This window comes from Diplotaxodon limnothrissa, linkage group LG6, assembly GCF_057381915.1.
Source record: "Diplotaxodon limnothrissa isolate DT_005_m linkage group LG6, D_limnothrissa_male_GT1.1, whole genome shotgun sequence".
Taxonomy (NCBI): domain Eukaryota; kingdom Metazoa; phylum Chordata; class Actinopteri; order Cichliformes; family Cichlidae; genus Diplotaxodon; species Diplotaxodon limnothrissa.
Window position 1 is genome coordinate 35172940 of NC_140601.1, and position 23199 is coordinate 35196138.

At 38.1% G+C, this 23199-nt stretch overlaps 1 protein-coding gene across 2 annotated transcripts; it reads right to left on the reverse strand.

Moving 5' to 3' along the window:
• Window positions 1–23199, reverse strand: nt5c2b (5'-nucleotidase, cytosolic IIb). 2 transcript variants are annotated; one of them, XM_085355118.1, is made up of 18 exons: window positions 23009–23199; window positions 21378–21495; window positions 16623–16696; window positions 10333–10450; window positions 9923–10018; window positions 9712–9803; window positions 8859–8916; window positions 8160–8253; window positions 6908–6961; window positions 6675–6758; window positions 6422–6463; window positions 6196–6303; window positions 5552–5618; window positions 5275–5445; window positions 4935–4986; window positions 4564–4624; window positions 4091–4267; window positions 1–3905 (listed from the first exon to the last, which is right to left on the reverse strand). In XM_085355118.1, the coding sequence occupies exons 2-18, from the start codon at window positions 21476–21478 to the stop codon at window positions 3675–3677; spliced, it is 1680 nt and encodes a 559-aa protein (XP_085211244.1). In that variant the 5' UTR covers window positions 21479–21495; window positions 23009–23199; the 3' UTR covers window positions 1–3674. The 2 variants fall into 2 exon arrangements, with proteins under 2 accessions (XP_085211244.1, XP_085211245.1); XM_085355119.1 differs by lacking the exons at window positions 21378–21495; window positions 23009–23199 and adding an exon at window positions 18073–18672.

The window sequence follows — 23199 nt, forward strand, 5'->3', positions numbered from 1 at the left end:
ACACACAAAACACTGAAGAACATAAATTGATATGCATAAAAACAAAAGTTTACTAAAGGTTAGAAAATGAACAGTGGAGTTCTTGCACCTGTTAATACAGATGCATTCTGGGCATCAGAACACAAGATAAAAATCTTCTAAAGCACTGTAACCTATTCACCAGTCTTTAGTTAGTTCCAAGTCGTAGTGACAGGTTTATGAGATATTGTATAAAAATGAACAAAAAATGTTATATTTTTTAAAGACAATCATATGAAAAGGAAATGGCGAGGTCTATTTACAGTTCTGTAAACAGAGACCATTGGAAAACACTAGCTTAGAAAAGTAAAAATCCCATGATGCTGATGACAAGTAACAAATTATGATACTTAACATGCTAGTCACATTTCCCTTCATTTTAAGATTTTTTTTTTTTTTTTTTGCAGGCTTACAGTTTGTTTTTTCTCTCTATCCTCTCTGTGTAAACTACACCGACAGCAGCCTCACATAGAAGTCAAACTGATGCTACCATAACGGCCACAGCGGAGCGGATACTGTTGTTATTTTCACATGAAATGATGCAAAGACAGTCACCTCTTCCACGCTGGCAATGCAGCTGCATCATGTAGCATATCCAGTTATTCTATGTTCAAGAAACAAACATCAGAACATAAAATATAAATATTTCACTTGTAAAAAACAAACAAACAAAAAAACAAAGGCTAAACAGCTGTAATATGTTCATATATGTTCAACATGGTTTTATCCAACGCATTAAGCACATTCACCACTACTCACTCCACATCAAGCCAAACCAAAAATCATTCCAAAAACTAAACGGCATGTTCCTTCCCTTTTTGTGGCCTAAATCAAAAGGCCGATCCAACACACTGAAGACAGAAGAGGTCGAGACTTACTTTAAAAAGGTGAGGCAGCTTAACGTTGCTTTTAGTGGATGGTAGGAAAAGGGGGAGAAAAAAGTTGCTGTTTGAAAAAAATAATATGAGGCAGCACTCTACCTTGTGTATGAACACTGATGCCACTGACATCTGCATTAAAGATCCTGAAAACTTTTCCATCACCTTTTCTTGATGATCAGCAGAGTCCAGTATGAACAAAATCTGAACAGTTTTAATAATTTAATGGAAGATTTTTTTCTTTCAAAATTCTTTTTAAAAACGAGAAATTGAACTAGCAGGGACGTCATTAACTTTTTAAACCAATCAGTATAGACTGACATGCATTCCAGTGGCAGTTGGCGGGTAGTTTGGTCATTAGGTAAGTTTGCGTGTGCATTTTAAATGAATCTGATTGGTGCCATTGGAGAGGGGCTCAAACTTCAAGCAGAAGTGTCACGTTTTGTTTCCATCGTCACATTTTCCTTTTATCATAACCCCTACTAAACCACCTCAACCAAAGTTTTCAAAATTAAATAAAATAAAACTTTTGATATTGATTCAAAAATTGTTTTTCCATTTAGGATTTAAAAAAACAAAACAAAACACCTAAGCAGAAAAGTCCACATAACACAAGTTGTTTCAATTATTTAAGCTATGAAGTCTATAACAAGCTTCATAGCAATCACACAGTGACTGCATAAATGCAACCTGTCTCCAAACATTTGTGGTCCAACGTGGACTGAAGGTATTCAGAGTCAACATGTTGCAATCAATCTGAGCGCATCTCTTTCCAAGACGCGACTCAGCTGGTTACCAGCTGGTTGTATTCTGGTTAAATTCCCATAAAACAGGCAAGGTTGCAGAGCGCTTATGTCATTTTGCAGTTCAATCGCTATCCAGCAGCAACTATGCCACCATTTGTGGAAGAATTTCTGAATTTCTATGAGGCTCTGACTGGACTCTGAATGCAAGTAGTTAATATGAATTTCTGCGTATGTAAACAGAAAACAAATTTGCAACAGATTTGTGATTTTGCAAATTCATCACCATAACGTCAAAGACAGACTGACCCCATTTTGCTGTTGCAAACTGATAACATGTTGACTCATTTTGCTATTTTATCGCCATCTTAACACAAAACACACTTTGAAGAGGGCAACTGACTGTGACTGGTCGCAGACATAATTTCCATAATTGAAGAAATCATTTCAAAGGCAACAATTTGGAAGTTAATTGCACACGGTCACAATCATTTTGGTCGTGCCACATCATATTATGCAGTTTTTCCTAGTCCGACTGTAGCGTAATAGAAGTCGTATAAGACGAAGTGTGTAAGGTGTTTTAGAATATGTTTTCAGGAGCTTTAAGTTTAACAAGCTTGTATTTTGTTGCAACGATCAGAGCAAATGCAAAATCAAGCATTTAATGTTGGAGCACTTCACTCATTTCTGACCTGTGAACACGATCTACAACACATAGTAGTGTTAAGAAGCCCGCTAGCAAAATACTGTAAACACAGTTCATATTTCATCCTATGAATGGCATGATAATACTGGACCTGTGGATAAAAATCAGCTAAAACTCATTAGACCTTTTCAATTAAGTTTTTTGTCGAAAACACTACTTTCATTACATGCCGAATCCACTTTCATGCTCTTTCCTTTTTTTTTTACACACTTCGCAAAATAACAAACTTGAAGACCTTGTACTGTACACCCCCCTTACCAAAAAAGAAAAAAAGAAAAATCTGATAAATGAAAAACTTACGTTATACTTCCAAAACAATCAAGCTGACAAATACTGCATAACAGCCCGCTCATGGTGTTGAACGATTAGCTCATCTCATTTACCTTACAGGTATTTATAGAAACAGTACTGTGTTTCGGGGTAGTCATAGAGACTAAGGATAAAATATAGATACTCTGTCCTCTTTGTTGCTTGGTAACAAAGCATCAATTCAATAGCCTCACTTGTGTACGCCTAACCAAACTCCAAACAAGTCAAAGAAGATATTCATCTGGGTATCGAGTGGTGCGAGCTTGTGCTTCAGTTTTGTCCAACATCTTCTTTGCTTACCGTCACTCAGGATGCTAAAGTCTGAATGAGTCTACCGTGACAGAAACACACACAGAAATACTCTTACATACAAGTTACAGCTCTATAAGGACAAGCAAATAAAACAAAATGGATAAAAAAAAAAAAATTGAATGTTGTTCCCATGTTGCATATAAAAATGTTTAATGTCTGCACTGATTTTTCGGCACTTACGCCGTGACTGCAATGTGCATATTCTGTCAGTTTGTGTTACACTTCAAACTACAGTAGAAAGTCCAAACCTGGTGGATTAAACCGTAAACATGACCAAAACTAAGTGATCCACCAGCAGGACTTAAAACTCAGCGTATAAAAAGATAAAGAAACGTGGTGTGTGATGTCTGTTTGAGTGTGTGTGCTCTGTCTGTCTGCTGGGAGAATTATACAGAAATCAAATGAATTTACAAATCAAGAAGTTTGTGTTTGTTTTCTTTTTTAACTAAGCTCATACAGGTTTTGTTTAGAGGACCGAGCATGCAGTCTTCTGACAGTCATATGATCTCTCTTGCTACTGGTCCTTTACACTTATCCTCAGAAATTTGAAGAATGTGTACGTGTGTGAGCGTGTGTGATCACACATATGCACACTGGAGATGTTTTCCCCTCTCTGCCTCGCTTTGAAAGCAATCACTACTTGACTCTACTAGGAAAGATAAGAAGGCAGGAACGGGAACATGGCTCCCCTCTAAAGGTCCTATTATATTACTCTTCTTCCTCCTCCTCATCATCATCCTCATCGTGACAGTGAGTGATCTCCTGGGGAGTCTGAGGGAACAGGTTGGGTGGCTTGATCTCGCTGAATGAGCGGGTCAGCTGGTTGCGCTTGCACTCTAGCTCTTTGCAGTCGCTGCATTGGGTGCGGTTGCGGGTAGCCAGCGGGGACTCTGTGTCGATGTCCACGTGGGTGTGTTCAACTGTTGACTCATGGGGCATCTGGAAGAGGAGAAATAATTTTTTACACAACAAGAACACAGTTAACCTTTGAAATGTTTTACGAACAATGACAGATCAGAACAGACAATATTTTAGTATGTGCATCAGTGAAGTGTGGCAATGTGTCTGCATCTTAAGGGTGCGTGGTTTCATTCAATTCCCCCACTTTACATTCAGATACTCACTAATATGTGTGACGCTCTGAAGAGGTAGCTGAAGGGGTAATACAGCAGGTTAATGAAGGAGGCTGCATACAGGTCGGCGTAACGCATCACTTGTGAGGCAAAGAGAGTCTGTCTGGAGCCACTGCGGAACAGGCTACCCATCATGCCATAGCACATGTCCATGTCATGTGTCACTTTCTATAAAACAAGAAGAAAAAGAGAAACTGGTAAGCCTTCAAAATCACGTCAAAAAAAGAGGGACACTGATTCATTAACCCTGGAAAGTACGGTTAATAAATTATTTGGGATGTCGTATTTGTTCAGTGAAACAGCTGAATCTGCATCTTTTTCCGATAGCCTATGAGAGACAAACACCGACTGAAAGGGCTCTTTGATGAGGCGGTTTAATGATTAGTCTCTATGAAACAAACAGCACTAAAACCACATAAGCAGCACATCTGTTGTCATAGCAGCAGAGGTCATTAAGGGTGTACCTTGATTCTCCTCTGGATAGTGCTGATATCTGGCCTTTCATTACTGCTGCTATCCAGATGCCTGAGAAGGAAGCAGGAGAAAAACGATGAGGACTGGGTGGGGGTGTGGATACTGATATCAGCCTCCTGAAAGATGATGAGTCAAAGAGGTGGCGTAACAGAGAATTGCGCCAGGCTATAAATAACGTCAGTGAACCTGCTTATCAGGTGCACACTTTGACACTTTAGACTTTACCCTATTGGCCCTGTGGGTTTCTGTTAAATATGCAGTATCCACACATGTATGCAAACAGACACTGTTACAGCCGAGAGCAAAGAGCAGCAGAATGGGAACCTGGGGGGGGAATGAGGCTAAAGGTCACAGTTCTTACTTGTAGAGTTCTGCCAAGAAAACATCCAGGCCCTGGAGTTCCTCGAATAATGCTGGAAAACAGAGGGAGAGCGTGAATCTCTCTCTCTTCAGCACATTTGAGTGCATGTACAGTTGCTGTACAAATATTTGAAGTTTTGAGAATGTATCCTTTGAGAGTGAGATCATTTACAGGTTTTTGTTTTGCACTTATAGATGTAGTTTTTGCACAACATTTTACATTTCAGATTGCTATTAAAGATCAAGTCCTTTCTGAGACTGAGAAAACAAGCAGTCAAACTAGCCCTCCCACATGTCTGCACACTATGTGTTATTATGAGTCAAGTTCTTTCTAGACTCACAGCTCTTGTCGGTCCACACGTGAAGCTCCTGGGCCAGCTCAGGTATAACCAGGAATGTTCTCCAGCCTTGACGTTTCTTGGATTTGAGGATATCTCCAAAAATATGGTCCCCGATGTATACTATGTCCTTTCCCTTGGCCCCCAGCAAGTCACACACAATGTCTGAAGAGCCTGACAGTAGCGTGTTACCAACTATGTATGCATTCTTAAGGTCCACGAATGACAGATGAATAAAGCCTAGCTCAAAGAATGAATGATGAAACAAATAAAGCCTTACCTCCAGAGTAGACTATCCCATGTTGCAGTGGTCCTGTGTAGGTTCCTATCTTTAGACGTCCTGTTGTCTGAAATGAAGAAAATAAATAAGTCACTAAAAAGTGGGTCTGAATAACCTAAGTGAAGTGAGTGACTGTTTTTGAATCATTCTGCAATTGCTCCATCTTCCTGAGAACAATCATTTAATTACTTATGCACTGATGGCATATTTTTAGGGCCTTTACCTCTGCGTTTTTCTGGCATAAATTCATGCTTAAATTTACATAATGTTATGCGTTTTAAATCATTGTGATCATTGCCTTCCCATTAATATATATGTACCAAAATAATTGACATACAGATTTTGTCTAATTCGACCCTAGAATGGATCCCAGGTTGAACCAGTGACTAAATCAAAAATGCAAACTACGCTCGAACGACTATCTAACAAAAAATTCACTCATGCACTCTACACTGTTTTCAGTAAGCTGGCCCTCAGTTTGAAACAACTGGTGTGTTTTTGGAAAACAAAACGAAGAAATCCTGAACAGCCCTGACTGAACAGCAAATAAGGGACAGATTGTAAGCCACAACATAACACATGCCAGCTAGGGTTCATTTATAATGTCTTCTCTGGCCAGAACTCTCTCTTCTGATTTTGCTTACTGTGTCCACTTGTCTGAGCACTGTACCCTCTGCGAAGAACAGCGGTTTCCTGGCATCCACCAGGATCAGATCAAAGTAGGACTGCCAGGGCCGGTGCGGGGTGCCAGGCTGGGGTGGATGGAAACACACAAACATGAGTACAAAGATAAAACCATGATGTACATTTATGTTTGACAATAATAAAAAAAAATCGTCACCAAATAGAAATAGAAAAAATATGTTTTACCTTTGGGCCATGAGGGAAGTCGAACAAATAGGTCATGATTTTCTGTAACACAACACAACGTCTCTAAGTCTGATGCGACACATACTTTGTTCATAAGCTAATACACGTGTTACCGACAAACTGGTAGAAAACTAATAAAAGGATCTCGGCATTAACTTACTGGCATCTAAGTCTTTCACTGTTATTGCATTACTGTTTTCCCTAATCAGTAAGTTTCCACCATAACTACACACACACACACACACACACTTACATCAGTGTATTTGTAGTCACTGTTGGTTGCCAAGAAAACCTTGGATACTTCATTCATTCGGCTGAGAAGAAGAGGCAGCTTTCCCTGGTGGGAACAGAGAAGAAGAAAAGAAAGAGAAAGAATGAAGCTCTAAGCATCTTTACAAACCAGCCTCTTCACAGACTACAAGAGTGTGAGACACTGTGTGTGTTTTCTCTGCAGCAGTGCACTCACAGTGAATACAAACTACTTACATCTTTCACCACATACTTCTCCAAGTTCTCCACAGTCTTCTCCTTCAGCGTACCCTGCAATGTGAGACAAAGGGGTTAGCAAAATCATCAATAACTATAGATATCAGTGAATAATGCTGGATTTCCAAAAACGCTGATAAAAATTCTTAAAATGACAAGTAAACCTAACTCCTTTGTTTAAAATTGCATTAACATTGGTATAATCTTTCTATCCATTATCATTATGCAATAATGCAACATTTCAAAAGTTTAATCATTAGCTTTAAGACATCACTGAAACGTGCTTACACATCTTGAACTCACTCCCTTTTCAGCGGATGCTCAGGGTGATGTTCAATTTTAGCACACGAAATTAAAACAGCTTTCTAGTGTCAAACTCTAAAGAAAAGATCACTATACACAATAAAGATCAGACATTCTAGTGAAGTAACATTTTAAAGTACAGCTGTATGGTTAATAGCAGTTTGGAAGCAGTAATTGGTGATGACTGCTGCAGAACCTTTGGGACCTTGTGTTGTTTAGTTGTGGCATAATCAGTGGTAGTGTTTCAAGAGTATCTCTAATTCTTCTGTAAACAACTTGTCTTTTTGCAAAGGTTTAAAAATTGGTTTACAGTCTAGGACAAATATGCATGGTTTAACTGCAGTTTATTTTGGAAACAGGTATAAGTACTTTTTAACTGAATATAAGAAGACATAGTTGACAGAATTTTAACTGTGAATTTGTGTTAGTATGTTAGTGCAGACTGAAACATATGTGTACAGAAAATATATGCCTGCATATGAACGATATGATGAATGGCATTATTATTAAGACAGTCTCAAAATTTCCTGTATATGTCGTCTTCACAAATACATATCAGATAAAAACTGGGAGACATTATCCTGATGTTCTTAAGTAAATATTACAAACTTAACTGGATTCTGTCAAGAGACTCGATTCAGACATCGTATGAGGAAAATTTTACTTGGCTTGTTGGTGGCTGCCTTCTGTTATCACATTATGTTATATTTGGCCAGAATAAATAAGGAAGGTAAGACTTCCACCAAGACAGAGGAAGGGGTATCACAGAGATGTCAAAAGTATGAGAGGTTGTGATGATATAACATGCCAGTATGTTTATTTCAATTCAATTATTCTTTGCAAATAATAACTTGTCCTCAAGATATAATTTATGCACTCTATTTCATCACATGATCTAGTTTTAGTTCCAACAAATCAGATTAAATCTTAGTGGTTGCATGTGTTTTACCTTGAAATGGACCCAGTCAACAGCATCCCGGACATCCTGGAACATGCTTTTAAAGGACATGAAGAGGTCGCCATCTTTGAAGCCAGTTTCACAGCTGGGGGAGGGGAGCAAAGACACACACGTACACAGCCGTCGGACAGGCCATAGTTTTATAGAAGGTTTTCAAAAACATGACATTTGTTTTTTGTTTGCTTTTAAATGGGATAGCCTTCCCTTGTTGGAGGGGTCCCCAGCCAAACAGGAAAACATTCTCCCCCTAAAAGACCAACAACCAGGTTTCAGAGGACAAAGGACATGCAACCATTCCAGATTACATTCTCAAAAAAAAATTACAGGCCATTAAATCTCCTTACTTTAACAGTCAGAGGATTATCTTGTTGTTATATCAGGATTTCATTCTCTGCAAATAGTTAGTAATTGTTTTTATTCCTATCTGAATTTGATAAGAATCCATACTTTTTCACAATTGGTAGAACAGATTAATAGATATAGTAATTGTAATCGAAACGAAGGGTTATTTGACTGAACTCCCATTGGATTAACAATAGAATTAGACGAGATTAGCAGCTGAGACACCTGAACCCTCCCATGCGTTAGGGCTTGCTCTTGACCCTTTGTGGCTTGCAACTGTCATGGTCTCATCATGCGGCGCCCAGAAACTTGTTGCAGGCCAGATAAAGCAGAGAAAGGTTTTCTTACCTGTCATATCTATCACAGTTGGTGAAGAAATCCACAAGGCAAGCAAAAAGGTAGGTCTCTGTGAAGGAAACAGGAAGATTGGAAGATAATGTCAAGAACCTCAGTGAAATTATTTGCCGCCCCAGCCTTCCAGATTTAGATTCTGTTGTACACATTCATCCCATTCTTCTGTATGGGAAAGTTCTTCCCACCACCACCACCGCAATACGCCAATTTTTATCATCGGACTTAAACACTGGTCTTATTGTTAAGCCCACCAGAGACTTGACTTTATTTAGCAGCTAAGGAAATAGAGAGGCAGTCTGTAAGGTATGATCCATTTTATATAGCTTCACACTAAGCCGCCAGAATCACCAGCAAGGCCAGAAGCATCATCCATGACCAATCCTCCCTTAACATGACCTTTTCCATTCTTTTCCCATTGGGCAAAACCATTACTAGCTGAACATATTTAGGGATAATACTTAACTCCAAGCTATTAGGCTCTTGAAGATGCATTGAAGCTCTTATTAATTCACTTTACCTACATCAGCTTGTGCTCATATAATCGAAATGCATTGGGCAGTAAAATGTGTATGTATGTATCATGCATTTGCAATATTAACTGTACTACTTGCACTATGGAGTGTTCCCTTCTGCAATCTGGACTATATCCTGTTGCACTAAAAATCACTTTAAAGGTAGATACACTGAGCTACTATGGGCTGATCTGTTATATGCACTTGTATTTTGTATCACGTTGTGCGGTGCTGTGTGTTGTGGAATGTGTCTTGTTTTATATGTGAGCACACCATAACAATTCCTATCAGTTGTTTTGTTGAAATGGCTACAATAAGCTTGAACTTGAACCCACCTGGCAGATTGAAGAGGGTGTTGAGGATATAGAAACGCTCTGTATCATCTCTCTGGATAAACTTGTTGGGGTACCGTTCACGGATCTCTGGGCTGGAAAAAGCAAAAAAGCACAAAAGGGAATAAAATGTTTTATCAAATGTTTATATTTATGATGCTTGCTTGTATGCAGAGATCTGTGCATTTTGAGGGGGAATGTTGAAAATACCTACCCTCGCAGGAAGTTGAATCCATGGACACAGACCAGGATATTACCGTAAGCATCAACCTTCAACAAGTTTCCATACATGGTATCAAACACAAGGCCTCTGAAAAAAGGAGCAGAGGGATGCATGATTTTGCAATGCACGAGTAAAACAGCCTTTCTAACTTTCTAACAATCTTGGCACTTAAACTCCTGTCACTTGTTATCTTTTACTACAAAATAAATACAGTGACACTGAACTTTGCACAGGTGATGGGGTTTTTCATACTATTACTTGGCTAAGATAGATATCTCAGCTAAAAGGTTATCTGGACTACAAAGTTTAGAGATTAGGCAACAGAAACAGCAGTTGGTCAATAATCTGATGGCCACGATCAGCCTCATGATGTCTGTGCAGAGAGATGGGATTGGTCTCACCTGGTGGGAAATGATGGGTCATAGACGAAGCTCAGGAGCTCCTGAGGATAACCGATGGACACTAGCCGTTCCACTGTCAGCTCAAAGCCTAATGATTCATATTCAGGTGACTTATACACTACAAAGGAAACACATGCACATTAGTTTAGTAAATAATGCCAGCTGCCCATAAAAGTGTCCTGTAGACACTTTAAAAACTGTGAAATGTTACATGAAAGTAGTTAATATTTTATAAATACATACATATAGAATCAAACAAATGATTGGTTATCAATATAACAGATTTTAAATCAGATGTTTAAAAACTTTTTCCCCTGTTTATTTGAATTTGTATTTATTACCTTTTGTAGGATAACTACTTTAATATTGACAGTGATGCTGTACTGAAATGGTATCGATCTGAAAACCTGACTCAAAATTATACAAACAATGTTGTATTTAAAAACCCCAGAAGCATAGCCTGTGGGGTGATTCGATGGCAAACAATGGTTAATGAGGTGATATGCATTTTGTTGCACTTACTCAAGTTACACAACAAATAAGTTTGAGTTTTCAAAGGCCACCTTATCCATTTGAGATCATCTTGTCTGTATTTTGTCAACAACATGTTTTCACTCTACTGGAACATCCCCTCACACCCAATGCCCTTCTCAGTCCTGGCTACCAACACAGACCAGGATGTTCTGCATGTAAATCCACAAAGAAAGAGGATCGGGCGGGCAAATGAAAAATCACTTGATGTAAAGCAGTGGCTTTAATGAGCCCAACTGACGAGCCCCTAACCCGTCACTGCCAGTGGTAGATATTTACCCCAGGCTAAACGAAAAGCGAGACAGGAGTGGGCTCTGGAAATTAAAAGGCTAAAAAAAGACTGGCAGAGGATTAAAATGCTTTCTGACAGGGGGAAAGAATATGTCAGATGTTATAAATATAAAACAGAGAATGCACTGGTGTTAATGCTTGCTTTCTATACCCCCAGTGGGGTGGTGGAAGGCCCCTCAAGGGTTTGAAATATTGGCTGATGATACTTAGAGAAGAGTTAGTTGGAGAGAACAGCACTGTAGGTCAAGCAGGAAAACATCTGTGTCCTACTCTGGAAAACGTGTGTGCATACACAAGTCCTGGGTTATACAGAGAGGTGATAAGTACACAGAGAAGTACAGGAAAAGCCTGGGTTCAGTAAAGCTCTGTTCTTTTGTTGACACCTTTACTCTGTAAGCATGAATTCAATCCAATTTCATTTAAACAGCGCCAAATCACAACAATAGTCGCCTCAAGGCGCTTTATATTGTAAAGTAAAGACCCTACAATAATGCAAAGAAAACAAAGAAAACCCCAACAATCATATGATGTAACTGCATGAGGCAGTTTCTGCATTTTAATCACGTAACCTCTTGTAGTTCACCCCCTGCTGTGTTCTCCCAGTAAACAGGGTTTGGGCCCTCTGCCCAGAGCAGCAGCAGCATACACCAATATAACTGCATTCCCCCCTCCTCTTTGCTTACTTGTAATATTCCTCATGAGTTGCTACAAAGAAGCCTATTTTAAAACCTGTTTCCCCTATGTCACCCTCTTCACTTGAGGTCACTGGGAGCCTCTCTTTACATGTTGTCTTTTGGAAATTAGTACATCCCACACATAAAACAGAATAAATCAAATCTCATTACGAGTTTGTCAGGCTGGAAAACTGAATCAGGAAAATGGTTTGATATATAATAATTATTCTAGACAATTTTAAAACCTATGGGACAGCTAAAACTCCCTACTACACAAAGTTAATATTAGGTCAAAAGCTACTAAAGTTCCCCCAGTAATTGGCTTAAAATGTCATTTTGTCCATAATGTTACTGTTTAATGAAAGTGCACCAGCCAGAGTTAAGTTTGGAATGAACCATGGTTAGGTATTTTATGTTAAAAGCCCTTTACATCAAATCTTCGAACTGTGAACTGTTGATAGACTATCATAGAACTGTATTTCATGAAAGCCACACCCAAGACTACATAATGCAACATAAAGCTGCATGTTTTAGTAAATGAGACATCTGAGATGCTCATGTTTACTGCATTTTTTGTAAACAGGAAGTTGGGTTATTGTTGTTTGCTGTGTCCTTGACTCTCTCCCCCTGTGGTGGGAACTTCAGAGATCTGTTTCCCTTTTTATCCCCAATGGGACTGATGCCAGATAATTATACTCCCACTGCTGAGCAGCAACGTATGTCTCCAGAGTTTATAGGCCAGGCCACCACAGGCCTAGATGTAACGTAGACCTCTTGCATACAAGATAAACAACCAGCAGAAAGCCCTTCTGCTGATAGACCCTTATCTCCAAATCAGATATAGTGTGTCGTACAAGGAGACTCTATCTGACCCATTTCACACAGCAATAATTTAACTTGTGTCTTAATATTTGCACAGAATAAAGTGGAAATGTAGGCCTCTGTGACAAATTTGCAACACTATGAAGCATATTGTGGGAAAAATTAGAAAGCTTAAACATTGCCTCAGGGGCACACATTCCAGCCAAAAGTCTGTGAGAAAACTAGGACAAACCTGCTTGTATCTCTCACTGCAATCTGGGCCTAAAACTGTGTTTGAGCAACTTTCTGCAGGGTGTTACGTGTTCCCTTTAGGAGCAGAAGAACAGATGACGCAATGTTGTCTCAACCAATGCTAATTCAGTTTACAAAGTCTTACGAAATGTATGATAGTTGCAATTTGTTTGCACTAAAGCTTTAGAATAGAACAAACTTTTCACCTCTTCTTATCCTCGTGTTGAGCAAAATGGCACAAAATGTCTCATTCTGGAAGTCACTGTACGTCATTACACTGATGCATGACGACAATGCATTATGAAATTGTCTATAACAATCTAAAATACTTATGCTGATATTAAAAACAAGCCCTGAAATCACATTTTCTTTGACCGTCTTTATTCCAAGAGCTATAGACAGTCATATGAACACAAATACTTTAATTTTTGGTTAATTAGTTCGTTTACATTGCATTTCTTTTATAGTCTGTGCTCTTCTCAAACGTTTGAAAGGGATAACAGGAGCACAGCTGGTAGCAGGCGATGGTGAGGTCTCCAAGAACCAATCGTAATTTCTCAATATCTGAATTAAAATGGAATTCCCCTGTTGCTGGCATAGTGAAATTTGATTACACAGCAAGCTTTATGAATGGATTAGATTGTTGCTTCTTTTTTGAATACATTTAAATGTATCAAAAATGCTTTGACATCTGAAACCAAGGTCACAAGAACTTTAAAGGCACCTTAATAGTTTTTTTCCTTCGCATTCCTAGCAATATTTCCTTTCCAAACTTTACCTTTTTTATTCGATACATAAGATGTGATTTTTCTGAGCTTTTTAAGGTATTTTAGTATGTCACTGTAAACACAAGGATTAATCCAGAAAAACAGAGAGAATTATCTTCATGAATCAGGACATGGAGTGCATTTCCTGCTTCAATCACAATCGCATACCAAAGTAAAGAAAAAGTTAACTTATTAAAACGTTTTATAATATGACCGTTATCTTCAGCTTAAATTCACTATGCAGAACTGCAATATATGCTGAATACACACAATAGTAGTCTTTGCACAGTGTGATATATGCCAAACTGATTACAGTTGACAGGGACTGTGTTTAAAATTCACCCAAAGCCTCACACAATCTCCGAAGATAAGCAAAATCATTACATTAGGTTTTGCATACGTTCAATTAACTTAAGGGTTTTCCCCAAAACCCACTATTTTTTCAAAATGCTTAATGACTGCGAAAAGAATTACTGAAAAACTGCTCTTGGTTTCTCTGAGTTTTAGACTTTCTTTCTCTGTTTGGAAACACTCGACACACCATAGACATGCCACAATGAAGGCTGTGAACTCAATAAAAAACACAACTCTTTAATCATGTTGACAACTGCTCCAATCCACTCCCAATATGTTACACTCAGCCACCGCGCTTGTTATGCAAAGAGTACATATTTGAGAACTGCTAGCTTAAAATAGCAAAATATCTTCAAATCTTACAGATTCTTGCCAACTTATCTACAAGCTGAGACAGGAGCCCCTCATCTCTGTAGGAGCAGCACTGTAGGCAACATCTTCACATCATCAGAAGTGGACAGTGGAGATTGAAATAGCAACTGATGTTTAGTTTTGTCATACTTTCTAAACTATAATCTGTGTTTTCATTTGTTCATGTGTACCAAAATTTCCTGACAGATATTATTGAGTTTTTACATAGTGATTTAAAAAAATAAATTATGTTTCTGCTTTAAATCTCTATTTTTATAATCCCAATCTTTCTTCCTTACCTTTTTCCATAAACATTGCACGCAAAAAGCAAGTAATATTTGAAATGTACATATTTCAGGCGTGCTGCACATCTGAACCGCCTTCTATCACATAGCGTTGCATGTGATTAAGCAACAGTCAATCTGAGGAAGCAGTTCTGTGATCAAAATGTGAACACTCTCCAAAGATACACGATAGCCACCCTTCAAGCAAACATTAACACTTGGTTATGAGCTCCCATAAAGAGAGTCATGTCAACAGCTGAGCATCTGTAAAATCTCTTATACCCCGAATGGTGATAGGGGTCCAGAGTCAAAGAAGAACTACAAGTGACTCTTGTTCTCAGGGGAGCCGTCATTGCTGAACTCAACAAACAAACGTGACCTGTTTTTCAAAGTCAGGGAAGATTTATTTTTAGATGTGTAGAGACCGAAAACTGGAGCTGAGTCACAGAACAAAGTGGCATGAAAAATCAGGATATTTTTAGCCAGGTTGCTAGCCACTAGGAAAAAGAACATACACAATTAAGTCTGTGTTACAGAGAGCTACTGCTGGCTTAACATTTCGTTATCCTAGTGTTATGGCATACTCAGTGTATCACTATCATTGACCTAAATAATACTTTATGAACAACAAGCTGTGGTTCAGGGGCAATGGTAGGGTACCCAAATATAGAGCTGAAAAGACAGGGATACTATAGACTTCAACATCTACACCAAACATGAGGTCACAGCACATTTAACAGCTAGGGAGTTTTTTTCAGCTTCTAAAGGCACATAAATAAATGCGCTCTCAAAATCTAAATTTAACGTGACAACCACAAAGTTGGTTTCCCTTTCAGTCAATGCCACTCCAAGACACTTTTATAGATTCATTACATAACGTTTATCAAGATAGGAATGGTCATTTTGACAAGACTGTATTGTTGATGACAGCACAGACGAGCCATGTAAACTGAGAATGTGCTATACAACACTCCAGCCAACTTGGCCTGCATACCAAAACCCTAAAAAGTGCTGATTAATTAGATCAATAAATTGATCGATTGTTTATTAAATCTAAAACACTTTTGGACCGTATATAATAAACGTCTCTTAAAAACTGGCAAATTTAGAAGTAAAAAGAAGTAAAAATGAAAAAAGATCAAAATCATAAAAATAATTATAATCTGACTGTGACTTTGTCATTGGGTCTTTTCTTTTCAGCTGTTATGTTGTAGAGTTAATGGTATGCTTGGGATCATTGTCCTCTTGCATGACCCAGTTTCGGCCATGCTTTAGCTATCTAACAGATAGCATCATCTTTGACTCAGGTATACAGAGTAGTTCATGGTCAGCTCAGTGACTGCATGGTAACCAGGTCCTACAGTTGCAAAAAACAAACAAACAAAACCCCCCAAATTATCACCTCTTCACTACTGTTCTTGACAGTTGGTATAAAGTGTTTGTGCTGATATGCTGTACTTGGTATTCAAACTGTGCATTATAGTCAAAGAGCTCCACTTTGGTGTCATCTGTTCAAATGTCATTGTTCTAGAAGTCTTGTGTTGATTTTCTGTTTGTTTGGGTTTTTGGGGTTTTTTTTTTTTTTAATTTGGTTTTAAAATTTTCTTTCCATTGTCAGAACTTGGGGTAAATTTGTGGGGTCCTCTCCTGGGAAAACTGTGGCATTGTGATAACACATGTCAATTGTTCAATCCAGAAAACTGCCAAAACGTCTGCTTTTACAGAGGTGGTCTCACTTGCTGATGATCAATTAATCAACTGTATCCGATTAGCACCTGGACGCTATTTACAGTCTTAAGTCCAGGAACCATTTAAGGTATAATTTGTTATAATAGGACTGCATAGTACTGTGAAATCTCTTTTTCAAATGATAAATAGGCATTTTTTTCCCTCCAATCACTCACTTCATTAGTTAACTGATTATCCAAACTCTGATCTGATTATGACTGATTGTAATTGATTGTGTGACTGTGTATTTAGCTTACCTGCTAAAGTGTAATCCATATCAAAGCCAAAGCACTTAATCTTCTCCATTGCCAAGCTTCTGTTGACAAAGATTCTGGGGGGAAAAGGTTTTTGTAAATTTTATGTAATCATCCGCAACAAATTATGACTCATAGCAGTTGCCCCAAGTGAGAAAAAGAAGAATGTTATCCCACATATACATATCCAACAACTATCATTTTTTCTTCCAAGTACAACTTTTAAATTTTATCAAAAGGTACATCTATAGATTTACATTTTATCAAGTCAGGTAATTTAGACTCAGTGCATTTCACTGTGCATGCATAGACTGAGGTGTTAAAATAACTGTGAAAATCAAATCTAGAAAAATACATAAAGCAAATGTAAAAAACACAAAAATAAGAGTGTAACTCTTATTTTTGCATTCTTTTGTACAGTTATGATTACAAACCTCGGTGTCACCTCTATGAGCTTGCAGTTTGAGTTTGTTTGCCAAAAAAAAAAAAAAAAAAGACTACACCAAATAAACAATGATATAGGTGATTTATAGATTTGACTGATAGCTATAGCCCTATTCTTTCAGATTTTCTGTACAGTCTCATTACTTCAAATTATTCTATCCACATAAATCATAAAATGAAAATATGATAAGTTCTAACATGGACAAATCTTGTTTACTGTTGGGTGTCCTTGAGTGTCTAATCTAAAGGTCAGAAAAAAAAGATGAAGTTACTACCACTACTACTACTACTCCAAATTTGGCAATTACCACACAGTGTAAAAGAATAAATTCTGTTATTGTGTTAGGTACAGAGCCTTAAGAAGCCAAAAGGCAGCTTATGACAAGTACTTAAGAAGAGCTTACCAAGATTTCAGCCTTATTAAACACCAATATATAACACATAATTAACTACATTTTAGGTGCTGTAATGAAAATGAGAACTAAATATCCATTTCAGATCACTTCATCTTTGTATGTACTGGAAATACCATGCGAGGATGATGGTTCTTTGATACTTTCATTATTACAAGTTGTTTGTTTCTCTAGAGCGTATTTTATGAGATCTACTTGCTGGCGTGTTCCTTAACGATAATAGTAAATTAATACACATAATTAGTTCTGATAATATCTTAAAATACTTTAATATAAAGTGGCCACGATGAAAACCAGCGCTTCGTAGACACAGAAAATACAGCCACACACTGTCTGCGTAACTCTGACTGCTAGCACAGACCTACATAACTTATCTTCTACAGCTGTGACATAGTTGAAATTCTATACAAGTCAATATTTAATCATACAAGAACCGAAATATGTATCAGACCAACAGAAAAATCAAGAATGACACTAAATTAAAAACAAGGGTGAACTGATACACAAGTCTAAAACTGCAAGGCATCTAATCTTCTCATTTTTCTGTGACAATGGTCTATTTATCTTCACCAACGTCTAAATCAGTTGTGAAATACCTGGCAGCGGCTCCATAGTGAACAAGTTCCCATTTAGAGCAAAGTCCACGACACGACTGGCAATGCATTCTGTGTGAAATTAAACCTCGGTTTGACTCTCCGGTGGTCTGACACTGCTCCAGCAACGCAGGGCAACAGTGGACCCACAAACAAAGCCCCCCTCCCTCTCTCTCTTTGCTGTCTTGCCATTCAGAAATTTTCTGACTTGTTGCAAAAATGATTGTGGCCATTCTGCGTCATTCTCTGTTGTTGTGTGCTGTCAGTCAGGGTTGTTGTGAACCATGATGTTTGTGGGCCCTCAAAGACATCTAGAACAATCACAAGTCGGGTAGAATCAAGCACGCCAGTGCCACAAGCTACAGCTGCTTCCCATTACTCACATCTGGTTGAATATACACATTTGTCGTTGGCCTACAACTACTGGTTATTTTTTAAATTCATTTTTGTGGCCGTGAAAACTGCCAGTTGTGATTTTCAACAGAAAATTACCTCTTCAAATATCCTTAGACTTCTTTATTCAAATAAAAATTTAATTAAATATGTTTATGCTGTAACTGTTAACAAAGTTAATAGTACTTTTTACTTTCTTTCTTTTTTTAATGTAAATCCTTTCTTACAAATAAATAAATTTTGTAGATGAAATTAAGCGCTACTGAATCTCAAACTGATCACCTGTAAAAAAAACCAAAAAAAAAAAACCTGATTTGCAAATTCAGGTTAACGACCTTTTAAACTTGAAAAACGTGTACTCAAATATCAAAATGCTATATCAAATTTGATCATCTATATTTATTTTATATATTTAGTTGCTTATAAAAAATGAGCCTATTATGGCCTTATTTTGACATTTAACATTTAACACTGGCTCATCAAAATAGGATGTGCTCCTCATCAGCCAAAACAAATACAGTCAACATTTCGCAGGGATGAACAAAGGATTTAATGTTTAAATCTTTTCTATTTCTGTTTTGCTGGTGCCATTATGATGTAACCTCTTGCCAGATGCCTGTGGGAGGGGTAGTAAAGAACGGCCATAAATGATAAAGCGTGCCCCTCCTAAGATCAATTACTGTAGTCAGCCTTGACTTTGGCCCTGCTGACATCAGTATTGCTTCAAATAGCACCTACAAGTGAATCCCTTAATAACTTTTACTCCATCTGAGCGCAGCTGAAGAACAATCAGCCAGATTTTTTCCACTGCGCTTTAATCTCATGCAGACAGTGACTCGAACGTTTATCTGCACTGGGCAGAGCCATCAGCCCCCTGCAATGTGATATACACAGAGTGCACTGTTTCGGCTGAGCTCTTACTTTTTTTGGAAAGGCCTTTGTGAGTCTGTAAGATAAACAAAAGGTCACGCTTAAATCAGTAATGATTTCACTGACCAAGAACTTCTGTCACATTGTTTCAAAGAGCACCTTTGAACTTTCACTTAGCACTGCATGTGTAACCCTTTGCTGGTTCATGAACTGGTTGATTTATTCCCCAGCAGCACATGCAGAACAAACAAATGAGTGATGGTTTCATAAACCTTGTGAGCACTGCATATTATATAATAGCATGGAAGAAAAACAGTACCCATTGTAAACATGCCTTAGAGTTAAACATTGAAAAGAAACACTCATTTTATTGCTCTGACAGGGAATAAACCCCTGATTATGTCAGTATAACTGAACGGACTTTACTACAAGCAGGTAAAGGAACAAGGATGTTTATAAGTGAAAAGATATATTAATGGTCAATAAAGCTACTTACTATAAAGTCAAAGCCATAAAATCCCTGCAAAACCAACTACATGTTTATTATGCTGAGCATATCTGGATCTCGAGTCGTCCATTTAGCCCGTGGGTCTTGTCATTCTGCTGATGTTTCATGAGTGAAAAATTTTGCATAACAGCTACAAAGACCACACCCCAGTCACAATCAATTCTATGAAACATCTAAGGCAGCACAGCCTGCTTCACAGTCGAAGTGACAAAGAGACATAGCCTAGTACATGCTGAGCACCAATGGCAGACTACAAGTAAAATAAGACGGGAATTAAACTGGAAAACACAGCACGCTAACAGGATAATCACAGATATAATCACAGATTAGTCAGTCACTCTGTTATAATGACAATAAGTGATACACAATGTAAAATCTAAGAAACGCACTTTAGTATATTTTTAAAATGTATGACATGCTTTGCCATGGTGAAATAAATAGTAACAAGCTACTGTCATAAACTGTTGGGGAATCCAAAGACCACCCAACACAACTCAACTGGTTAAGTCATGATTTGAGTTATCGTTGTTATAGTTACTTAAGATAACTATATGTTACTGTTGGTGTAAAAAATAAATTAGTCAATCAATCAATTCTTAACGGAAATACAAAAAACCCCAAATACATTAAAAAAAAACCTTAAAGAAACAATGTTTCTTACTAAAGAGAAAAACATCATTACAAAATAAAGACACAGAGGCAATACCTTTAGTTTTAGTTTCAAATTCCTAAACACATTAAGTATGAGGCAGCAGTGTGAACTGAGTCTGGCACATGTACATAGCTGTGAGTCAAATCCTGTATTGTAATAACTGATCTGAACTTTATAAATTTGTCCTTTAAAAGCAGACCTACATTATAATAACCAAAGACTAGAACTAACACTGAAACTGAGAAAAATAAAACAAAACAAAACTAAACATTTCCAAGCAATAAAAGCTAAGCTGAAACAAACAAACACACTCGTGAAACAAAGGAAATTTAACTCAATTTCTTTGACTACTCGCTGATGACAAATTGGAAATAAAAAGGAAACAAAAAACACAAATATAAGCTGTCTGAAATTAATAATGGTAGTTTCTTTAGTGTCCTGATGTCTGTATCACAGAGCGGCCCTGGATTCCTTTGTGGTTCTGTATATAACTATGCAATTCATTCTGTAAACGCCTCTGTGGTGGGTGGCCATACAATCCATCATTTTAACAAACAGAAACTGCATATTATTAGTTTTCATATTACAGAATGGACGTCCACAATATTTTATTATTACCTGCAGATTTAACCTCTGAATGAAAGCTGAATTATGAGCACTATTAATCCTTATATTACAAGCAGTATATTCTTTATGTTGCGCTGACAGCCCCAAATTACAAATGCTCAAATCTTCCTGAAAACTATCATTCATTTACTTTCATTTCTATTCATAATTCAAAATCATCAGTCCAGGAGTTTTATTTGTTTTTTCCACAGTAGTCTCTGTCTGGCTGCTTAATCTATGCTGTGAAATGTCAGTGTGTCCCTTGTGGATGTTTCATACCTGTGGTAGGGCTCCCTCCTGTACTTCTTCATTGTAAGGCCGTCCATGTTGGCGGGCAAGTCTGCATAGTTCTGCAGTCTGTCACTCCATGAAGTGGTCATCTTTCTAACTGTTCAGTCTCTAGAGACAAGAAGAAAGAGACACAGAAGGCCTAAATGTAAGTTGCTGAATATCCGTGTTGATCAGACAACAAAAGAGGGAAAAACCCCCATTAGAAGCAGCAAAGTCTGTGGTGAATAGAAATATAATTCAATCACACTTTGTCCTTTAGACTTTAGAAATGGGATTATGTGGATGAGCTAATCAAGTTCCAACCTGTAGAAATTGAGTGGTTTAAAACTTGGAAGGAGCCAAACCAATATCCTGATAGTTTGGTTATCATCGCCTAATTATGGTGTTTCCTGTGTAATTATCAAACTAGGATTAGATTACACAGTGGAGGGTGAGGACCTACTGTATGTAAAAGTTCAAGCCAGATTAAAATGAGAGATAAAACAAAGACATGTGATACAGTTTAACATGGGGATCATGGTAGTCAGAATATGAATGGGTCCTTATTTGGTTATAACATCAGATTGCAAGCAAAAAAGCTGAGACCTAAAAAAAGAGACATATGGGAAGTCTTGTGGATTTATGCTCCAGTGGAATGCAAGCCTAGTTTCTGGTTTTGTCTTTTAGCTTAAAAGGCCAGTGTTGTGTGTTTTTTTCCTCTTATGCTGACATGCTGTCATTCCTGTACTGTTGCTGGAGAGGCTGCAGGAAGGAAGGGTAGAGATCAGCTTTCTTCTTCTTAGTGCCAGCACAAAAGCAAATGAGAATCACATGCTGAGGCAAAGAACTGTCAACAGGGCCACAGACATAAAAAACAAACAAAAACCACTGCAATCAGTGTGCAGCTTCACAGAACACAAAACAAAAGCTTCAGCTGATTTCATCTGAAACCTTATTTTAACTGTTCGTATTTAAAAACAAGTATGGACACAACTGGTAGACAAATCACTTTTTTGTTATTTTACAGCTTGTTTGCTTTCTTAGCTCTATCTTAATTGCCCATGTTGTGAAATGGGTCCTATGGGGTCAGAAGGAAGCTCTGGCTTGCAAAAATCCACAGCTAAGCATTACGAAAACCTGGTCAACTCAACAGTACTGCAGACAGCAGCTGAAAAGCAAACATAACTTAGAGCAGGCTTTGTTTCCTATGCTCAGTCTTGGAGAGAGAGCGTGGATCAACGAGTACTGCAACTGTACAGCGGGTGAAGCTAACTGTCACTTGTTTTTGGCGAAGAAATCACGCCAGCTCTTTCTTTAACTCCGCAGTCAGAGAAAACAACGGTGAATACTCACAGATTCTCTGAACCTAATGTAAAAGTATCTCGACAAGCTAGAACATCTCGTTCGCGGGGTTACCGAACAACATCCCGTTATTTACCACCGGACTACGGGGCTAGCTAACACTCCGCTCAAACCGCCTCCGTCCAGCTCTTCTTTATCTGACATTGATGCGAAGGGCAGCCAGAGGTGGTCCAGGCACAGCTAACGCGTTAGCTGGCTTTGACACAAAAACACGAAGACTTGAAACTGTGGGAGCAGATTTCACTTTGTTCAGCTGCGGTTGGCGTTACTGTACTCACCTCTGAGTTCCTGAATAAAACAAATGCGCCGTCGGTTACTCTGAGCATGCGCCTTGAGCTGCGTGCAAGTCGCAGGAAAAAGTGTATATTCTGACAGAAAGCTGTGGGCGAAGCGGTGACGAGTACTCTGCAAAGCCAGGTATGTAATAGCTGTCCGTGCCCTGCCTGCTCCCTGCTGTCTCGCTCTCTGC

Excerpts from the sequence above, each read along its gene's own strand:
- nt5c2b (XM_085355119.1), bottom strand. The coding sequence starts at position 18,302 with ATGGCCACAATCATTTTTGCAACAAGTCAGAAAATTTCTGAATGGCAA. Across the intron at positions 8,917-9,711 it reads CACCCTCTTCAATCTGCCAG|AGACCTACCTTTTTGCTTGC; the intron begins GTGGGTTCAAGT and ends TTTCCTTCACAG. Across the intron at positions 4,268-4,563 it reads CTATCCAGAGGAGAATCAAG|AAAGTGACACATGACATGGA; the intron begins GTACACCCTTAA and ends CTTGTTTTATAG.